We start from the raw sequence: 23,412 nt of genomic DNA, 5'->3' as shown, positions 1-23,412 counted from the left end.
AAACAACTTTCCTTTTCATTTATTCCAAAATCTATAATATTGGAAAAGGATTGCAGCTGTGAAAAATGTCAGCAATTTTAATCATATGAATAATATAAGTGTTACATTCATGACATTCATTTCTTAGTTATATTCCAAATCATGACTCAGAGTTCATAAAAGTTAGTTAACATTATTATATCAATCAATAGTCAAAAAGAAAACTTCTCATCACTAGAAAATTGGTTAACAAAAAAGGGTTCATAGTCTATTCCTGTTTTCCTCAAACATAAACTTCACATATCTTATGGCTTGTAGGTCACGTCTCCTCTAAATAGCCAGAATAAAACTAGCTGTATACTGTGCAGGGGTCCCCAAACCTGGCTATGCACTTGAGTCACCTGGAAAGCTTTTCTTTAAAAATGCATACTTATAGCTCTAACCTCAGGTTTTTACATCAGAGTTTTTATGACTGAGCTCCAAAAATCTTTATTTTTAAGAAGTTCCACTACTTGAGTCTCATGGCAGACAGGCTTTAAAATGATCCCTGATTCTCTCCTCCTCCCTGTATTCATGCCTTCTGTAATCCCCTCCTCTAGGGCATGGATACGAACTGTGATTTGCTTCTAACCATCAGCATGCCCCAAAGATGCTGAGTTATAACCTTCATGACATCTTACAAGAGATTATAACTTTGCTTTAGCCACTGGTCTATATCCCTTGCTGCTTTAATGAAGAAATCTGCCATGTTGTGAAATGGCCTATGGAAATGTCCACAAGGCCTTTGGCCAACAGCCAGTAATGTTGAGACCTTAAGTCCAACAACTCACAAGGAATTAAATCCTGCCAACAATCATGGGAGCTTGGAAGCAGACCAGTCCCCAGTTGAGCCTCCAGATAGGACCCCGCCCTGGCTGACACCTTGACTGTAGCCTTATGGAGAATTCAGCTAATCCATGCCCAGACTTCTGGCCCACAAAAACTGGGAGATAATAAATGTGTGTTGCTTAAGCAGCTAAGTTGGTGGTAATATTGTTAGGCAGCAGTAGATAACCAATAAAATTTTGAAATATAGTCAGGGTTGGGAACCAGTGCTTTAAAGCTTGGTTAGAGCAGAAGTAAACTTGGTGTGTTTTTCCACTAATTTTTAATGACTACACATTAATTCTTATGGTGAGGATAATGATTTATGATGATGATGGATTTTTATAAATATCCTTAGGATTTTCCTTGAAGATTGGTAGTGGCACAACTCTGACAGATTTAGTTTCTGGACTCAATTTCTTGACCCAATGGAAAAGCCACAACTAAACTAGGCCCTAAAATTTCAGTAGACTTTTCTCCTCCTCTCCAATGAACATGAGGCTAGTCTTTGGGAATCTGGAATCTCCCGAAAGCCTATGGATAAGATAAAGCTAACCCAGATTTCCTATGAATTTGGCTAGGAATGAGACAAATCATTGGATAGCAGGGAGTCTCCAAAGAAAAATAATCATATTATCATCAGAGAAAACTCAATCATGTGGAAGCTAAAAGCCATATTTGATTATTAATATTTAGTATCATGCTATTATTAACACAAATAAGTAATATTGATCTGATTTCATGTAACCACTTGTCATCTTAATTAAAGTTAATACTGATGATCACTTGGCTGATTCAGAGTTCTTAAAGTCCTAACATTTTCATTATTATTCCCATTTTGAAAATGAAGAGTCTGTGATTCAAAGGGGTTAAAATAGCTTCCATTAGACTAACGGAATAGCTCAGAATCAAGATAAGGAGGCAGTTGCATCGATGCTTATCCAGTGCTCTTTCCCCACTAGATGGTCTCTTGTCTTTAATTGTTTCACCACACAGTTAAGTCAGTTCCTTATGGCTTGGGATGTAATGAATTATAAACTATAGTCCACAATAAATGGATGGTATAATTTGCTTTAACATAAGTAGCCAGAATTTGTTTACTTTAGAGACTATATTCAGAAAGTTGTTATTTGAATACTACATGAAACTAAAAACTATATAAATATATATGTACGTGAAGAGCTTATTGTTTTGACCTCTGTGTTTACCATTATTTACTAATGACAAATACATGTTCTTAAGCAGCCAGAAAGCAATACAAGTCTTTGAGCTCTCTGACAATGTAGCTAAAAAAATAAGGTCTAAGAAAGTTTCCAAAGCAACGATGTTAGAGTCTGGCCACTTTACGATCAAGTGATCTTTTCAGCTTTAATGGGAAAAATAAATCATTGTTAAAAGATAATCTTGTCACATGGAAGCCAGAAAGGTGCAATATCAATGATTCAACTTTCCAAAAACTGCCCTGTGGAATGGGATAAAGCAAATAACAGAGTTTGTTTTGTTGTTGCTGTGCTTGGCACTGAGAGGGGAGTAAGCTTAAGGAAATACCTCTTTTTAAAAATAATAAGAGGGCAATATAAACTCACTTAATAGAAAAATGAATTGACTTGATGCAAGGTCTATTTTATGAGAACAGAACTAGAAGTTTTGAAATCCTTTTCCAGATCTTTTTCTGTTTCATACAATTGCTTATTTCATGGTGAAACTGCCAGTTGTTCACATTCTTTCTCGCTTTCCTCTTCATTTATTCAATTTTTGATGCTGCAAATAATATGAAAAGCACTGGGATAGCTACTGAAGTTAATGCTTTGCTTTCTTTGCTTTGTGGTACAAATCTATAAAAAAGTAGTTTAGATATAGTTGGCAACACAAAATTGTTTTCTCTAATGGTTTATTTTCAATGGAGCTTATTCTTAGTATGTTCAAAATAAGCAAGTTCATCTCTTTAAGCCAATATTTAATTTGGATCATTATGTCAATAAGATCTGGATGAATAAAGGTATGCAAAGTACAAGACTGTAAATTAATGGGAAAAAATCCTCTTCCATTTAAAAATAACACACACACAATCATACGAACACACACGTACACACACCCACATACCCAATTAAGATTCTTGGCCATGTAGATTTATGGCATTTATATATTTTGTTCCTCCGGGTGTGAAAAAGTGAAGGAGGGTGTCCCTAAGAATGTTCCTTTAAATTATTTTTCTATCTATGGAAAACATGTCTAAAATCCTGGTAAGAAGTAACTTCCTCCAGTTCAGAGAAATGCTTAGAGGGAAGATTTGTTATTGTGTACTAAGGAACACCAGTTTGGAAAATTCCCAGTCAGTTCTTCCTTTAGTGTCTCATAGTCCTCCCATTGGCTTATGGGCTTGGGAAGCTTCATAGTTAATATCTTCCAAAAAGAATGCCAGTCTTCCTTGTCCCTTTTTTTTTTTTTTTTTGTGGTCTTCCTAAGAATGTTCCTTTAAATTATTTTTCTATCTATGGAAAACATGTCTAAAATCCTGGTAAGAAGTAACTTCCTCCAGTTCAGAGAAATGCTTAGAGGGAAGATTTGTTATTGTGTACTAAGGAACACCAGTTTGGAAAATTCCCAGTCAGTTCTTCCTTTAGTGTCTCATAGTCCTCCCATTGGCTTATGGGCTTGGGAAGCTTCATAGTTAATATCTTCCAAAAAGAATGCCAGTCTTCCTTGTCCCTTTTTTTTTTTTTTTGTGGTCTTTATTTTTATTTATTCATTATATTTTTTATTTTTTTATTTTTTAAAATTTATTTATTTTTGGCTGTGTTGGGTCTTCATTGCTGTGCACGGGCTGTCTGTAGTTGCGGCGAGCGGGAGCCACTCTTCGCTGTGGTGCACGGGCCTCTCATTGCAGTGGCCTCTCTTCGTCGCAGATCATGGGCTCTAGGCGCACAGGCCTCAGTAGTTGTGGCACATGGGCTCAGTAGTTGTGGCTTGCGGGCTCTAGAGCGCAGGCTCAGCAGTTGTGGTGCACGGGCCCAGTTGCTCCGTGGCATGTGGGATCCTCCTGGACCAGGGCTTGAACCCGTGGTCTCCTGCATTGGCAGGCAGACTCTTAACCACTGCACCACCAGGGAAGAACATCTAAATAATACCAAAGAGAGTCTGAACTGAATTTGGAGTTTGAACAATAAGCTAGATGGGCAGCTCAAACCAGAATTTTGATGTCAGAAGGAGCGGGAATTCAGACTGGTGGGACTTCTAAGACCCACTGTCAAAAAGTTCTCAAGACAGTTATGCAGCATCCTCAGTGCTAAAGTCTGTCCTTTGTAAAAGTACCCCACACAAGAAAACCATCACGTCACAGATCATCCCAAAGAATCGACGCAGTCTCACAGGCTGATGACAAGTTGACATCTAAGGTCATAGACTAGTCTTCTTTGGGGATGCCCTCATAGAATGGAAGAGCAGCATCAGCAAAATGTCACTGAAAGCTGTCACCAAATACAACAAACAGGGCAGAGCACTGCTCAGTAATGCATCAACAGCCCAGTAAATCTAGAGTCTTCAATGCCTTTCCTGAAGGTTGCAACAGAATATTGTGTTAAAGTAGTTTCTTGGTCCAAGCATAGATACATGAAGCCCTACAGAGAATAGTAGTGCCTGGCTTCTTCCTAACTATGGCATTTGGTGTTTTCCCAGACATTTCTCTTTCTTGAAAAGTTTTAGCCAAACCCCTATGACAGTACTTGTCACTTACAGAAAACAGAAAGAAAGTCACTAACAACTGGGTACAACATGAAAAGACTGAGCTCCACTTTTGTAAGGAGGTAATCAGCAATCAGTGAATGGGAAATGTCAAATCAGGCAGTGGTTTTTAGCATAGGCTCTAAGACAGAGAGACCTGGGATCTAGTCCTAGCTCTTTCACTTATTGCTTTATGACCTTAGGACATTATTTAACATTTCTGAGCCTCAGTTTCCTCAACTTTAAAATGGGAGCAGTAATAGAACACATTCTATGGGATAGCAGAAAGGATTAAATTAAATGATATAAGTAAAGTGCTTGGTACAGTGCCTGGCACATAATAAATTATGAAAATATGTTAGCTACTTTTACAATAATAATTATTATTATCATCTTCATTACTAGTTATAATTAGGAAATACTTTTCAAAAGTGATCACTTTGAATTTAACTTGCATGCCATCTGATCTGGAAGTATAATAAGGGTATCCAATTCCTACTGATTTAGTGAGTCAAACAGAAAACCAAAACAAATTGAATCATTCAACTGGTGTATTTAGAATTGCTGATGATTATAGCATTCAAGAAAGTTAGTGAAATACATAAATTGCAATTAAACTGTTCTTGAAAATCCCCCAAATCAGTTTTCATTTGTCTAGTCCAATGGTAGGTAGGGCTTGTTCATTTTAAAAACGTACGTTTAGAACCTTCTGAAAAGGAAACATTGTGGAACGTGAACATGGAGGAGATAAAAGGTGTTGATACAAAGAGGGTATGCCCCAACCAGCTATGTTCCATCTCTGAATTCAAAAAAAGAATGCATTGCATTCACATATTCCCTTATGCTTTTCAAGGAATTATCACTGCACTGCCACTTCATTGCACACACTCACACACACACATACACACACAGAGGGAAGACCACAATGTACACACTCAGTCTCTTTGTATCCAGCACTGATTCTCTCCCATATCAGCTTTGCTGTCAGCAACCAGCATGAAGATGGAGGGGAAGGTATGGTGTTAGAACAAATGCTACAGGTCCACTCCTGAAAATTTCATTCACAGGATAATCTGATTAGCAAAATTTGAGAGAGGATGGTATACGCCTATCTTTTATCATCTAATTCAAAACAACTCCACAACACAGCTTGGACAAAATACTAGTATCAAAGGTTCTAATATAGCATAATTTGTGCTGAGTGTGTTGCATTCTGACAGTGGTATAAACCAGGGAGACAGTTTACTGACAATTCTGTGCTACCAGATACCAACTCAGGCCCCCGTCCAGCTTTACATTGTCAACTCCCATGGAAACATGAGCAGTTACACAGCCCCAGAGGATGCTGAAGTTTGGATTGCAAAAGATGAGATGGACAGATTTCATATCCTCACTGCAGATTTTTTTTTGCCTTTACAGACTGCTGAGAATAATTATTTTTTAAGGCAGGAAATGCAACTAGTGTTTGTTTCTAGCATGGCTTCTGTTTTGAGATTTCTTCTTTGTAGAAGAAATGTGTTGCCCACCTGTCTAGAATCCCAATCAGGATATGGTTTCAGTATGACATATATTACAAGAATGATTTTAGCTGGTTATAAACAGGAATGGTTATAAAAAGCTGGGGTATTTTATCCAATTTTTACCCACAGTGGGGTACTTTGGTTCAGGCCAATGGGGCCAATATGAATACATAAGGTAATGTTCAGTTCTGTTTTTTTGCCCAGGAAGGACAGTAATTCTGAAAGACAATGGTGCACATTAGTGTGCAAACAGATTCTAGGTTATAGAGATGCTCAGAAATAAGAATCACGTGGCCACTGGCCAAAAGCACTGGTTAACACTTAAAAGTATGGTTCAACCCAAGTTGAACTGCTGGAGAGGTTAATGATTCTCTGTATTAATACTTCTACTATTTGCAACACACACTATACAACAGATATTAAGAGCTCCCTGTATGGAGGCTCCAGAGCTACTGGTGGTTAGTGAGGGAAGATATAAGGCTAATTTGAATCCTACCTTTTTAGGTGTATAGAGATTCATGGAGGAGACACAGATTTCAACCAATATCCTCTTTTTATTCCAAGACTTTCAAATTTTAATGTTTGTGAAATATAATCACTGAATACATTTGATAAAATTCTCTTTAAAAGATGGCATTAAAACTCTGGGTCTTATAATAGATGGAATTTGAGAAGTTAGATGTGCCTGTACGAATGCAAATTTAACTACCCAGCGTAATGGGCACACAGAGAAGGAATCTGACTGAGGGATGTTGCAGGCTCCCTGGAGAAAATTATTTATAATCTGGGCCTTGAAGAATAAGGAGAAATCTAACCAGGCAGGAAGCTTTTGTATGTGGGATGGGAAGGAAAATATAGGAGAATATTGAAAGTAGATGGAAGAGACTATGCAAAGGCATTAAGAAATACAACAGTATGTAAATGAGGAAGTACAGTTAGGAATGTATTGTGAAGGAAATTCAGAAGACCTGCAGTCAGCTAGAAGTAGCTGGGAAGCCAGATTATGAAGACTGTGTAAATTCTCCTGAAGGTAATGAGACATCATTGACTTTTTAAGTGAAAGGGAAACTTAGATGTACTGAACAACTACCATGAGTCTGTAACGTTACTAAGGGAATACCACACACTATCTCATTTCATTCTCACAAATATTTCCAAGGCACTTCCATCCTGTTTTTACTGATAAGAAACAGAGCATAAGGGAGTTAAATAAGATGCCAAGGACACAAGGAGAGAGTGTCTGGGTTTTACTCCATGTGTCTAATTCTAAACCTGTGAGCTGTCTGTAACACCATCTCAAGATGTTTTAGTCTTTTTTTTTTCAACATTTCCTAATTTTTATTTTTAAAATTCACTGTCTTTTTTAGAGAAGTTTTAGGTTTACAGAAAAACAGAAACTACAGAGTTCCGATATACTCCCTCTTATGCCTGACCACTCCCCCCAAATTTCCCCTATTAGTAACATCTTGCATTAGTGTAGTACATTTGTTACAATTGATGAGCCAATATTTCTAAGTTTTTATTAACTAAAGTCCATAGTTCACGTTAAGGTTCACTCTTAGTGTTGTATATTATATAGATTTTGACAAATGTATAATGACATATATACTGACATGTATCCACTACTACAATATCAAACAGAATAGTTTCATGGCCCTAAAAATCCCCTGTGCTTATTCTTCCCCCTCTCCTCTCAAATCCTTTGCTATCACTGATCTTTCTACTATCTCCATAGTTTTGCCTTTTCCAAAATGTCATATACTTGAGACAACAGAGTATATAGCATTTTCAGACTGGCTTCTCTCACATAGCAATATGCATTTAAGTTTCCTCGAAGCCTTTTCATCACTTGACAGCTCATTTCATTTTATCATTGAATAATATTCCATTTTATGGATATTTTATGGTTTGTTTGTCCAGTCACCTATTGAAGGATATCTTGGTTGCTTTCACATTTTACCAATTACGAATAAAGCTGCTGGAAATATTGTGTGCAGTTTTTTGTGTGGACGTAAGTTTTTTTTTTTTGTGTGTGTGTGTGTGTGTGTGTGTGTGTGTGCGTGGTTACGCGGGCCTCTCACTGTTGTGGCCTCTCCCGTTGCGGAGCACAGGCTCTGGACGTGCAGGCTCAGCGGCCATGGCTCACGGGCCCAGCCGCTCCACGGCATGTAGGATCTTCCCGGACCGGGGCACGAACCCATGTCTCCTGCATCGGCAGATGGATTCTCAACCACTGCGCCACCAGGGAAGCCCTGGACATAAGTTTTGAACTCATTTGTGTAAATACCAAGGAGCACAACTGCTGGGTAATAAGGTAAGAATATGCTTATTTTCATAAGAAACTGCTAAGCTATTTTCCGAACTAGCTGTACTATTTTCCATTTCTACCAGCATGAATGAAAGTTCCTGTTGCTCCACATCCTTGTCAGCATTTGGTGTTGTCAGTGTTTTAAATTTTAGCCATTTTAATAGGCTTGTAGTAGTATTTCATAGTTGTTTTAGTTTGTAATCCTTTGATAATATTTGTATTTCCTAATTTTTAATTCTTTTACTTACCTATTATATATTTTTCTAACATCTGTGATCTTGACTCTTACATTTTCCACCATTCATTTATTTATTCATTTATCAACATATATTAAGTGTGTATTATATACCAGTAACATTTTTGAAAGCTAGTTTATTTTTTCCTTTTATTATTCTCTTCTTCATTTTTAGTTTGTCATATTTCACTTGTTATTTATTTCACACAACATAATAGTTAGTCCCTCTCTTTATTCTATTTACCTCCAAGTAAACTGGCTATCTTTTACTTCTCTGGTAATAATTGTTTAATTTCTTCAAATTTCTCTTTCTGCCTTCAAAGCCTTTATCATTATATATTCATAATACATACGCAGAGAGTGTGAAATATTGTTGGAGATGAAACTACTTGTAAAAAGGTCTGAAGTGAAGAAATCACTTACCTTGGTTGACAATAAATCTTAACTTCTGTATTGTTGCTAGATTGCCACTAACTCGATATATTCCATCAACATCTAGACCTGAAAACAAAAGGGCATGTTTTATATTCACTCATATAAGAACTGAGATGGTAAAAGAAAATAATAATAATAATTATGGGAAGGAAGAAAGTAGTAAATCACCACCAACTCTCTCTTCCTCACAGAGAAAACAAATTTCTATGTCCTACACCAAGCAATCTTCAATATTTTAATACAAGCAAACTAATCATTAAGTTCAGTAACCGTTAACCATCAACAAACTTGAGTGTAGTTGAACTATAAAACAGCAGTAGGTAGCATGGGATTTCACAGTATAGTTAAGATTCATTCTGCCAAAAAAGACAGGAATAAAACTTGGGGTGGAGTAGGGAGAAGAACCTTCATGTATATGTGTATTATTGCCCCTTGTTGGAAAGATAAAGTAACCCAAAGTGCTTGTGAAGTCTTCTTTCCTTAAAATCTCCCTTCCTTCCTTCCCTCCCTCTCCTTTACTCCCTTCTCACTTCTCTTCTTACTGTCTCCCTTTCTTCCCTCTCTCCTATTCTTATTCTATTCTGTTTTATTCTATTCATAGGGATTCCAATCCATTTCCATTGTTTCATTCTCTTTTCCTGCAATTACTATAGCATAACATATATTGGTCTGATTATTTGAAACGACAGGATGAAAATTCTACTACGGATGTATAACTACTTTGAAAATCTCTAGTGTATTGTAGGTAATGGGGTGCTCCATTATGGAGGGAAAAATAAAAAGAAATCTTTGACAAGATGGTGACATTAGTGCCAGATTATTTTAAAACTAGTTTTCTATAATTCAAAATAACTTATCCTGGCAGTGGGCTTGGATAATCAACCACTTGTTTTCCACACATTTATTTTTATCATCAGGTTATTTCCATGATCCAGTTATCAAAAAGATGAAGAAACAGGAAAATGAAAAGAGAAACATTTATTCAAACACTATTATTGTTGATAAGAAATGTTGATAACATAATTTTAATGTCAGGATTGCATATTCCTTGATGTGTCTAGGCCCTCAAGGAGGCCTGGATGAGATTACCAGTTAATGTAGAGGTCAGTATCTCAGCAGTTTCTCTAGGGAGGTGGTATAGTATCATCATTAAACACTGTAATTCACAATAGATAGTACTAGATAAATTGATAGAAACTATTGTCATAATCTAACAGAATAACATTTTTGTAAAGCTCTTTACTGACATGAAATGAGCTCCTTTATTGCTTTACCATCTGTTTTTAAGTATTAATACTTTAAAGTAGGAACATTGCTGCTGCTGTGCAAAATATATCATCAGTAGGTTAGGACAGAATGACATAATGTGTAATACTGATATTAATGGCATAAATCAAAGCCATTATTCACTCAGTTTTAAGACATTATTTTTTAGAGCAATTTTAAGTTTATATCAAGATTGAAGGGAAGGTACAGAGGTTTCCCACATACCCCTTGCCCCTGCACATGCATAGCCTCTCCCATTATCAACATCCCCCATCAGAGTGATATATTTGTTAAAACTGATGAAAACAACATTGATACAGCTAGAGTCCATAGTTTACATTAGGGTTCAGTCTTGGTGTTGTACGTTCTATTGGTTTGGACAAATGTATAATGACTTGTATCCATCATTACAGCATCATAGAGAGCATTTTCACTGTGGTTAGGACTCCACGCTCTCACTGTCCAGGTCCCTGGTTCGATCCCTAATTGGGGAACTAAGACCACAAGCCGTGCGGCATGGCCAAAAGAAAAAAAAAAAGCCCTCTGTGTCCCACCTACTGATCCTCACTATACTCTTCCATGTAATAACTTATATATAATATCAATAAAATGGAATAACTATTAACAAATGTATTAATTTGTGTGAGTTTTGTAGTTCTAGAATAGTCTAATAATAAATTAGTGAGTCTCTGTCCCTTCCTGAGAAGTATGAATCTGTGAATTTGTGAGGAATTGAGATGAGGCTGGACACCTATTAGTGTGTGGTGAAAATGTCTAAGACACATACATTTATAAAAATCAAATGCATTCTTTTTTTCTGTTTTCTGATGCACAAAATAGCTCCATTAATCAAAGGGTACTCCAGTTCATTTTTAAGTACAATGTGCACTCGACAACTTAAATGTGACAATCATCTTAATTAAAACTTTCCTAACATTTGATTTTTAGTTTCAGTATTAGATCATGCTGGTCTTCAGTTGTATGCACATGTGCTCAGAAACTTAATAATTTATCAACTATTTTCTTATTTTGCTTTGTCATTTAGATAGTGTTTGGTAGTTAGCTTTAACCTATGTAATTTAAAAAATGTGATAGATTTTTAAAATTTTAAAACTTATGTATTAAAGTAAGTGTGTCCCTTTCAAAGTTCTCCCTCTTGGGGGTATGTGTACTTTTTCTAAACATGTAGTCCTTAGGGAAAACATTTTGAAATTCTTCTCTAAAATGACCTCCAGTGACTCCATATTGTCTATAGAAAAATGTTTATTGATGCAAGTTTGGGGCCTTTGGTGATAGTTTTTGGTTTGGAAATAGTCAAAGGTCATTCAGAACCACAAATGGTGAATAAGGTCATCTTCCTTGCCATCACAAAGTCAAACAAACTTTCACCAAATGAAAGCGTTCATGATTTTCCACGAGTTATCAGTTGCTCAGAAGGAACTTGAGAAAAAGAATATTTTGGAAAATAGAAACATTGATGCAGTATGCAGGTCTACATTTTTCTCAAACAAGAAATCTTAATATATGTTTTTTGTAAAGAATCGGTCAAATTAGCCCTATTTAAAATAATGATTAAAAATGAAATGTCAACAACTATTACAATAAAAAATGAGAAAATTTACCTTTTAAAATGAATTTTTAAAATAATTTTTGTTAATTTCTTTTTAAATTAATTTTTGTTTTGCTAATTAGTTGGACCATTATCAAAGGTCAACAGTAAATAAAATTATTTGAATCCCAACAAATTTTTATTACAAATAAGGACCTTACTTAAGCCTCATTTTAATAAGCATATCTCTTTATAGGTATAAATCAAGTGCATTTTTATTGTGAAGCTAGAACTCTTTCTTTTCTAATTCTATTTTACATGTTATTGAAATGCATGTGCTGTCTAGAGTTGTAAACTGAATCTCAATTAATGAAATTCCCTACTATCTAAAACCTTTTTCTCTTATAGAAATTTAAAGTTACAACATAGGAAGTATCCCTTTGATCTTTCATAAATTTCAGTACAAGGTTTTTTGGTTTTTTTTAAGCTCAGTAATCAAAAACATTTGAAAGAGCAGTATGGGTTGGTTATATTACGTATGAGCAATTGGAAAGCACTATACTGTTCAAACAAAGCAGCCTCATCCTAAATTAATAACCCAATTTTCTTCTGGAATAAAAGAAAGGAGGGCTGGGAATGGAGACAGGGAGGGTAACTCAGACCAGTGTGACCACTGTGGTTGCAGAACTAAGTCACAGTAGAGGAACTGCTTTGTGGCTTACGTTAGAAACCAGAAAGAAGGAGTAAAGCAAAACACATTAGATGCAATTTGAATCTAACTTGACAGAACTTCCAAGCCCTTTAGATATAGAGATATCAACACCATATATCTTATGAAGGATAACAATCTCTGACATTACTGGCTCCTGCTTTGAATGGCTCATGGTCCCCTGCTATCATACTTTTTAAATTACATAAATAGAATGAAAATGACAAAGTATATATTAAAAAGGAGGGTATTACATTTTGCAAAATAATCTGGAACACATCAGTGAATTTTAGCAGTTATAAATTACATAGGTACAGTCTTGTAGTTGATCAGCTCTCCCCCGAATGGCTCACAGCATGGCAAACCCTAAGTCCTGGGAATCGAACCCAAATTAGAATGAGTCACGTGCCATCCTCTTTTTGCTCCAAGAACTTTGAAAGTCATGCCAAGCCAAACCAATGTAAATTGGTGGATTTGGACATCCTTTTCATGACCACATTATCCTTGCTGGATTGGAAACTACTTATTTTGGAAATATAATTAGACCTCTTATGATGTTTAAATGAGCAGTGTTTTCAAGGTATCCATGTTGTGCTTTGGTGAAGTTTGGAGAAAAATCACTGAAGAGGTACTTCTTTTAAGAAAATACCATGACTGAAAATGCTGACAAGAATTTTGCCTGTTATGCTAAAAATACTTTGGGAACACAATGAAACTAAAACATTTTACATTTATTTTTATCAGACCAGCATTAATGTAATGTTAATGAAAAATTCTCTAAAGAAATTCACATTCACCAAAATGTCTTTTATTTGTTCCTCATCAGCTGACCTTCTTAAGTTTCAAAATAGTGTTTACTGTTGACAGAAATCACTGGGTACTGCTGTAGGGGATTTTCAAAAGTCTTCCCCCCTCTTTTTTAATTTTTTCTGAAGAAGCTTAGACTAGGATAGACACACAATTAGGAGTTATTGGACCAAATGGTGGTCTAAACCCAGTGGAAAGAATGCAGCTGTCATGTGTAATTCCCACCATAAATCTTAGACACTTTCCAAAATCTAAGAGACCAGCTCTGTTTCCAGAGTTGACTGACTTATCTGCCAAAATATGGGTAGTTTTCAACAATGCAGATGAGTCTGTTAAAAATAGCTGCAAACTGTGGATTCTTGGTAGCTCAAATGATGGACAAATCACGAAGATGTGGAGTTTGAGCCTGGTTGAGAGGTGTGCCCAAAAAGCCTGCTTGTTTTTCTGGAATATAACAAAATGCATCTGAACCTCTGGAGTCTGAAATATGGGCTGGGAATTTTGCACAGTCTCTCTCCTGAGATTTATGGCACTTCCTAATTCCTAGGAGGCCAGAGCTACCGCAAGAAGAGTCATTCTCGCAATGCTTTGGTCTTCTGGCTTCTCCCTCTGGCAAGAACAAACGAGCACAGGAACGCCCAGACTGCCCCCAAAGAGTGCTGCACGTTTCTTTCTCTATCCTTCTAAAGGTCCTGCTTGGTTTCAGAGCTGAATATGAGAGGTTTTGGACCATTTCAAATGGCACACATTTCCTCCTCCTTTAAAGTGAAGTGTTTCCAACTTTATATTGCTAACTTATCTGATCACACACTTTAAGTTCAGTGACTGAGAGTACAGGATATAAATGGAAACTCTTTCTAAATTTAAATTCTACTCTGTCTCAATGGCTTGTATTTATCGTGTATCTTTTGCTGGCTCTATTTATTTATTACTAATTCCTTGTGAGATACTCATCCTTCAAGAACAACTACCTTAGAAAATAGTTGACACAATTCTGATTGTCAAACAAGAAGGATTTTATTCTATAGGAAAACCTTATGACTTTATAATAACCATTTTTTTTTTTTTTGCGGTACTCTGGCCTCTCACTGTTGTGGCCTCTCCCGTTGCGGAGCACAGGCTCCGGACGCGCAGGCTCAGCGGCCATGGCTCACGGGCCCAGCCACTCCGCGGCATGTGGGATCTTCCCGGACCGGGGCACGAACCCGCGTCCCCTGCATCGGCAGGCGGACTCTCAACCACTGCGCCACCAGGGAAGCCCTATAATAACCATTTTTAATGGATTTTTTTTTTACTATAGAGGCAATATACTTCCTTGTTAAAAATGAAAATTTAAACCACACGATTATACAATGAAAACTAAGTATCTACCTCATCCTGCTGTCCAAATACAGTCATTGTTAACAGTTCTGTTTTAGTTCTTTTATTGTTACTCATTTTATGTTAATGTATCACATTTCTGTTTATTAATTTATTAACTTTGGTATTTATTCACTCCTATCATAAAAAAGAGTCCATAGTTCCTACCACTTATCTATGTACCCTCTCTTTGTTATTAATAGTTACATGTGCCTATTTCTATATCTTAATATATCAAACTACCTCTGTGTATAAAAAAAAAATAAGGAACTTAGTGCATTTACTCTTCCTTCCCCTTCTCTTCTCCCTCATAACTTCCAACTTTATTCTTTATGTTATTATTTCTTATGTTCTCAAAGTTTAGAACATTTTATTCTTTATAAATATTTTTGACTTACCTATGGGTTAATATTAGTCACTATTAAAAAAACGAATGTGTGGGGCTTCCCTGGTGGCGCAGTGGTTGAGAGTCTGCCTGCCGATGCAGGGCACACGGGTTTGTGCCCCGGTCCGGGAAGATCCCACACGCCGCGGAGCGGCTGGGCCCGCGAGCCATGGCCGCTGAGCCTGCGCGTCCGGAGCCTGTGCCCCGCAACGGGAGAGGCCACAACAGTGAGAGGCCCGCGGACTGCAAACAAACAAACAAACAAACAAACAAACAAAAAAAGCATGTGATTGGGTTCCACATTAAAATTTTGTTTCACAAAGATCTCCCCAAAGTCAAGGTCTCATGTGTCTTCTTCCATTGTAGGTTCCTTCATTTCCTCAAATTAAGCACTGCCCAATAGAACTTTCTGTAATGGTGGAAATGTTCTATATATTAACTGTCCAGACCAGCTGTCAGCGGCCACATGAGGCTGGCTGCTGAACACTTGAAATGTGGTTAACGCAACTGAACAACTGAATTTTTATTTTATCTTATTTTAAATAACTCAACCACCATGTTGGACGGTGCAGCTCTAGGTCAGAGTCAACGACTGCTCCTCTCTTGTATTCCACTGTTATTCTTTCTTGGATTAATTTTTTTAATTTTATTTTTATTTTTTTTGTGTGTTGGATTTATTTTTTTAAGTGTTATTTTTTTTCACAAAAGTATGTGGTTGGTAAATTTTCTTACTTCTTCCATCTCAATGACTGTTTTAGATAAAAAACAATGTCATACTGTATCGCACAGGGAATTATATTCAGTATTCTGTGACAAACCATAATGGAAAAGAATATGAAAAAGAATATAGATCTCTATATGTATATATGTATAACTGAGGCACTTTGCTGTACAGAAGAAATTAACACAACATTGTAAATCAACTATACTTCAATAAACATTTTTTTTAAAAGACTGTTTTCTTTTGCTTCATATTTAATTGTTGATTCAAGTATTTGAGCTTTATTATTTTTTACTTTTCTAACTTTGAAAAGTAATGTTCCACTATCTTCTAGCAACTAAAGATATCAAGTTGATTCTTAATGTTTTGTAGGTAAATTACTTTTTCGTTTACGATTTTAAAAAAAAGATTTTCTCTTTAAACTTGTATAAGTAAAATTTCACTCAGATGTATCTACATCTAGGCTCTTTCTACCAGAAAACTTTTTTTTTTTTTCTTGAGGTACGCGGGCCTCTCACTGTTGTGGCCTCTCCCGTTGCGGAGCACAGGCTCCGGACGCGCAGGCTCAGCGGCCATGACTCACGGGCCCGGCCGCTCCGCGGCATGTGGGATCCTCCCGGACCGGGGCACGAACCCGTGTGCCCTGCATCGGCAGGCGGACTCTCAACCACTGCGCCACCAGGGAAGCCCACATTTTCTTATATTATTTGCTTTATATGCCCTTCCCTCTGCTGTCTCTTTTCTCACCATCTAGAATTTCTCTAAGATGTATGTTCAAATATCAGAATACTCCTATGATAAAAGACAAAATTAACTAGAATAAATGATGGTCATGGGTATTTCTGTATTTGTACACATCTTTTTACCCTCAACAAGGTTCAATCTTAAATTGTTAGGCTCAGTGAGGGGTTCCTGCAGGATGAATGGGTGGTGAGTAGATAGTAGGCTAGAGGTCTTCAGTTACCAAGTAAGGAGAACTGATTTCAGGATATGGAATACTTTTTTGCTTCTCGGCAAAGTTCTCTAATTCTATGCCTGCTGTAGAAGACCTGAGATACTTCATTCTCCACTGCTTTCCTTCTTAGATGCCAGCATCCTCTTATTTGTCCTTGTAGAACCTATTCTCATGCGAGGACTTCCTTGCTGCAAGGTAAATGGAGACGGACCCAGCTCTCCCACGCGTTAGATCCAATATTTGGTGCATTACTTTACTTACTGCCCTCTTGCCAATTTTTGCTCTTTTTATTTGTTAACTCTAAGCTTGGATAATCTCTAGGACATCCCTGGGAAGAACTGTGCCTAATTATGGTGTCTGAGAATGGTGTTTCTTTTGCTCTAATATCTTCACTTGTTTGATCCCATCTGCTTTCTGTCTTCCTGGAATTTCTATTTCTGGTCTGCTGATGGTACCTTTTCTGTTTTCAGCACCACTTTTTTTTTTTTCTTTTCCAACATATCTTTTCTATTATTTAATTGGGATATTTTTGAGGAAGGAGAATCAGACATGTTTTTTCAGTCTGCCAACTTAATGGGGGGGGCTGAGTTGTTTTTCATAAAGAGAGACTTTTTAATGCTGAAAACAAAAGTTTCACTGGATTGTAAAGATACTGCTATATAATAATTTTCTTTTCAGTAATAACCTATAGGATATAAATGATCCATGTGAGATAAATTATGAATATTTAAAACACTTATTATGTGAATCCAAATCTAATGTTGGCAGAATTTGTTCATACAGGGTCCAGGATCAGTATACCCCTCATTTTTTTGCCTCACTCCTGTCTTTTTCTTTGTCTTCAGAAGTTCCTATTGTTATTAATGCTTTTTCCAATGTTCCCTTTATTACTGAGAGTGTTTTATTTTTCTCTTCCATTTGTTTCATGAGCCCTTTCTTTTTAATTTTTATCTTATTTTGATGTTTTTCCTACCTTCCTTTTCCTACTTCCTTATTCTCTGCAATAAATTCTTGTTTCATGGAGACAATTGTTGCAATAAGTTTTTCTTTTTCTTTTTAGTATCATATCAAAATACTTTTCTTCAATTTTCCTTTACATTTTGTTTGTTTGTATGATTTTGTTAGCATCTTAGGTTACTCATTTCTGAACGAAGTAAGTTTCTCATCTACCAGATATTTTATAGTCTATTCATATGGAAAAGAAGAATTTTGTTTTCTTAAGACATGGAAGAACCAAGTATTGATTGTTGATAAATTTTTAAAAATGTTAGACTTTAAACAGGTCACCAAGGGAAGGGTATTTTTTTTTTTTCCTTGAGAAAACTGCTTAGAAACTGTGATGCAAATACATGAACCATTATTTTATATTGTTTATGTAGCCTACTTTGTAGACAGGAGCAAATTCCAGACTTAAATTAAATATCCTAAAATTGAAATTGCAAAGTAAATGAAACAATATATGAGACTAAGGACAAAATGATACCAAACACGAAGAATCTTGGCTCAGAAGGAAGGATGTTGATTTCCTCTTCAAGGACTTTTCATTGAACACTTGGGTGGTTAGGATCATTATCAAATATTTCCCACCCAACCTCCCCATCTGTTTAAGCTATTACACTAGGAAATAAAATTGTTAAGGGTCCTAGCAAAAAATTCTTTATCTATCTATCTACCAACCTACCTACCTACCTATTTATCAAGTCATATTCACTATTCTGTGCAGTCCTAACATCTTAAGCAGGCTGGGAAGACAAACTTAAAATTGGAAGAGGAGAAGGACAAAATATCCTGAGTGTTAATGGTGTTACTGATCTTATTTCTACTGGGCTGTATTGTACCAGTTATGCCTTGAAAAGATCTACAACACTAGTACGTAGGGACTGTGTATGGGGGGAAGAGCTGGCTATCTTACTTTTCACTATTATTATTATTATTATTTTTTTTTTTTTGCGGTACGCGGGCCCCTCACCGCTGTGGCCTCTCCCGTTGCGGAGCACAGGCTCCGGACGCGCAGGCCCAGCGGCCATGGCTCACGGGCCCAGCCGCTCCGCGGCACGTGGGATCTTCCCGGACCGGGGCACGAACCCGCGTCCCCTGCATCGGCAGGCGGACTCTCAACCACTGCACCACCAGGGAAGCCCTACTTTTCACTATTATTAAATATTCTTGTAAAGAGTTACATTCCTAGAAAATAACTGTTTAAACTCAGCTGAGAATTTGAGGCCTATGAGTATGAGCCTGAAGGATGGTAGAAATAAACATAATTTACAGAATTATACCAATCGTAAGACTTGAATAATATTGGAAATAAACTCAAAGTAAGAAGAACCTCAGAGAGAGCTTGAGTATGTTTGTGAAATTTGACTAGGAGTCCTAATCTCTTTGATTTGATAAGACTAAAGATAACCACCTGAAATGATTTCTGGAAAGTGGAAAACAAAGTACCTAGAAATAGTCTTTAATAAATTCTCTTACATGTTTCTTTCTTTTAAATGTTAGTCTTGAAGACAAATATTGGTGAATGATTCTAAGTATCATTAAGTGAGAGCACTTGTCTTGAAGGAAAATCTCATGTGTCTGGAAGATATTGAAGTTGGAGGTTGTATTTAGTTCATCTCCTATCGTTCTCTGAGTTTCTTGTAGGTTTGAGTTCTATTGTTATGTTATGCTGTGATCATGCTGATGTGGATAAATCATTCTTTTGATATTGTGACTTGCTCAGTGTTTCTCTAAAATAAATAGGAGTCATATGAGTAAACAGTCTAATTTAGTCAGCCATTATCATCTGGTAGTTTGCAAGTAAACATGCCAGCATAATCTGAGGTCCAGACAGGAGTGGATGTCCACAGCAGGTTTATGGATAGAAAACTAGTTGCCTGATGATGCCATTCCTAAGGAAAGCTTGAGGCCTAGGGAAGAGTAATCTGTAGACTATGCCCATGTATACTTTTTTTCTTTTTACAATTCTAGCAACAAACTCTCTCATAAGTTAGAGATATGCAATAAAAGGCTTACCAACACAAACAAGAAGAAAACACTTAAAAATTGCCCCTTGTGTGATGAAGTCATTATAGTTATATAAAGTCTAGACTTTGATCCCATCATACTTGAAATCGATATTGATCTAAAATTTATAAATTTACTCTCATTCTTTTCAATCCCTCCACCTCTATTTTTTTAAACATCTAAACAAAGTGACCTCATTGTTTTCCATTGGACTTTTTTTTAAAACATTGGCTGGGATGATTGAGATTCAGGAATGTGGGAAAATGGATTCCCAAACCACGTCCCCTCCCCTTTCATTCTGAACTGTAATTTTTGGCTTGGCTTGAATCACAGTCATCACATTTCAGCCTGAATCTCTCTGTAAAGTGATCTTTCTTAAACATTTCTCTCACTCATCAAGGGATCAGAAACAAAGCCATTCTAGCCTTTCAGCAAAACACTTACAAGCAGCTTTTACAGAGAAGTTGCAAGAGCTAAATTTCCTCTAAAATTGTTTGAAAAGTGAACATTTTCAGTGCCTTGTTGTCCTTTTTGTGAATCTTGTCATCTGTATGCCATGAGCTCCAGCAGCTATTTTAATCTGTTTTTGTTTGCAATCCATTTGGTGTCCATCCAAGGAAATGCAGGTGATTCTAATTAACTTATTGCTGAAGACGTAGGAAAAAAATATCTCAATTGTGTTGCAAAGAATTATACGCTTAAAACTTTTCTTCTATTATGTGTAACATATTATTAATGAAAATGATTATATGAATATATTTACCACCTAATTCATTGCTGTTCACTTGTATAAATCAATGAGGCTTATGGCACAGGAAAAAGCCACACACATACAAATACACAGACACAATACAGACCCCAAGAATGCTTGCCAACTTTTATTTAACAAGAGTAGCAACTTAAAAATAACATTATTTTTACTTTGTGCAACATAGTTTAATATCTGAAATAACTCTGTTCCAATAAAAACCTATTGAAATACTCTTAGGCCTAACTCTGCCCTGAGGTAAAAGTGATTAATTGAAAGATTTTGGCAGATCTCTGCTCACCACCAGGGCAGTTTAATTTAGAACACATTCAACCATTTCTCAGTGTCTCTGTGTTGGTGGAGCATAACTTTTGATCTTCTTTGGGGAGGTGCCTCTAATTCAGACCCTTTGGCTAGCCACTTCCTGGAGGGTTTTGATGGCTTGGCTCTGCTAAGCATTCAGGTGAGAGAGAGCGAGCCCATTCTGGTTGCTGCTTCTAGAGTGGGTCAGGGAAGCTGAATTTCATCCACAAAGGCAAAACAGTCTACAAACCTGTTTAATCCTATCAATACCCACAAGTCCTGTTTAGATCACAGACAAGATGGTTCTTCTCAACTTCTTAATGCTCTCCCAAACTTCTGAGAAATTCTGTGTCATTAGACTCTTTCCTAGTCAAAGAATATGCTTCTAACCATGACAATGGATGAGAATAAAAAGACTGAACTTCCTTTTCTCAAGAAACATAAGATTATTGTTTTCTTTTTGAGAATACAGGATAAACTACTGAGTAGGTATTGTTAATACTTCTGCTAAACAGGAACATGGGGCTAGTGCATAATCCTATTTGGCAGATGGACCTGTGCTAGATTGTGGTTAAATGGAAGGACAGAAAAATTTCAGTACATTCTAGATGGAAAGACCTTGAGTTGGTAAACTCCAACTGTCTATGCAATTTAACGAATATTGACTAAGCACTTACTATGTAGCAAAAGTGTGCTAGGCACTTGGAATACAGCAAAGAACAAAGAGTACACAGTCCAGATGTAATGGAGCCATAGCATCAGCATCTTCTGAAGCAACAATGCATTAGTGACATGCATTAGTCATGCGTCAGTGACAATGGCACCTGCAATCTCTAATACTTTTACATATACGACACATCCAAGCAATACACTCAGGTTGGTATATAAGCTCTGTAGTCAACTTTAGAAGGAAACACCATCATGATATATATTCAATTTCACATTATATCCTAAAACTGTTAAGTTTCATATGTGTGTATATATATGTTTCATGTAAAATATGTAGGCATATATATATATAACTTTTGTGAACAAATGATAATTATGATATTTATTTTATTACCAAAGTATTATGTCATAGATTACATTTCTTTCTTAAGATATGGGTGTGTGTTCCGAAGGGCTCATTTGAAAAAGATTGGGAGATTATCCTAAATCTACCATGTCCTTGAATGTTCTATTTTATACCTCTAATTTAGCTGAACGATGCTTTAAGACCCATGATATCAGATTCCAAATCTTTAGGTGACACAGTAAAAATCTCAAAGTTTAAGTATTTCACAAATTACTGGACAAATCACACCCAGGTTTGGAGATATAAATATAAGTCACTGGAAGAGAGATAAAAAGACAATCATTTCCCCTAATTAGAAGCTCTAAGTATACCTGGACAATTTAAACCATTGATTTTAAGACTTCTACAAAATGGAATATATAGATAAATGCTCAGAGCTATCACTGAAGTTGGCTTTTTTTTTTTTTTTTTGCTTTTTTTTTTGTTTGTTTGTGGTATGCGGGCCTCCCTCTGCTGTGGCCTCTCCCGCTGCGGAGCACAGGCTCCGGACGCGCAGGCCCAGCGGCCATGGCTCATGGGCCCAGCCGCTCCGCGGCATGTGGGATCCTCCCGGACCGGAGCGCGAACCCGGTTCCCCTGCATCGGCGGGCGGACGCGCAACCACTGCGCCACCAGGGAAGCCCTGAAGTTGGCTTTTAAAATGTCTATTATCATATTATAAGCAGAAAGATTAGGAGAAGACTTCTTTTAGTGGTGTAAGAGAGACCGATCTGCTCAGCTTCATTTTTGACTACTTGAGGACTGTTAACTATCTAGCAAACAATTGCACAGACTCCAGTTGCTCAAAACATTACTTGTTGCCTTAGAAAAAGGCATTCCAGTACCAATTGTTCTCTTTTTAAACTCATTAGCACTAGTGTAATACAAACCAGATTTCTTGCTTCTGAATGATTTTGTCACTTGGGTCTACATCAAAAGTCTTACTGAAATATTTGTGTGTGTATACATACACACACATATTTAACATCTATCATTAGATATTTAGCATCTATCACTTCTTTCTGACCTGTTGTCATGGAAAGAAGGTATATTAAGCAAAGATGTGTTACATATGTTGATGTTCCTTAACACACTATTTACTGAGTGTCTCTTCCACATGTGTGATTTTTCAAAGTGGTAAGAAACCAAGTTACAAATGCATTTCATGTTTTCCATTGTCTTAAATTTAAGTAAAGAGTATCTTAATTTTCCTAATTCCACCAAGGTCTGGCCGATCTTGAATTTTGAAAATAATATTAGAAAATCCATCATCAGTTACTATAGCTGACATTTCAGGGCTACAGAAATAAAAGACTATCAATTTGATGACCTAGATTTTATTTCATTGGTCCCCAAGGTTAGCCCTAACATTAATTATAGAGGCTATATTTACTATATATATATATATATATATACACACATATATACATATATATATATATATTTTTTTTTTTTTTTGCGGTATGCGGGCCTCTCACTGCTGTGGCCT

General features: G+C 36.5%; 1 protein-coding gene across 1 annotated transcript in view; it reads right to left on the bottom strand.

Annotated features, from left to right (window-relative positions):
• Positions 1-23,412, bottom strand: part of ARHGAP15 (Rho GTPase activating protein 15) — a 590,590-nt gene that overhangs the window by 186,658 nt on the left and 380,520 nt on the right. The window contains exon 10 of the mRNA XM_007121694.3: positions 9,050-9,127. Within this exon, the coding sequence (XP_007121756.1) occupies positions 9,050-9,127 (78 nt within the window). The remainder of the gene's footprint in view (positions 1-9,049; positions 9,128-23,412) is intronic.

Source organism: Physeter macrocephalus, chromosome 2, assembly GCF_002837175.3.
Source record: "Physeter macrocephalus isolate SW-GA chromosome 2, ASM283717v5, whole genome shotgun sequence".
Taxonomy (NCBI): domain Eukaryota; kingdom Metazoa; phylum Chordata; class Mammalia; order Artiodactyla; family Physeteridae; genus Physeter; species Physeter macrocephalus.
Note: the sequence above shows the minus strand (reverse complement) of the source record. Positions and strands in the feature narration are given on the sequence as shown.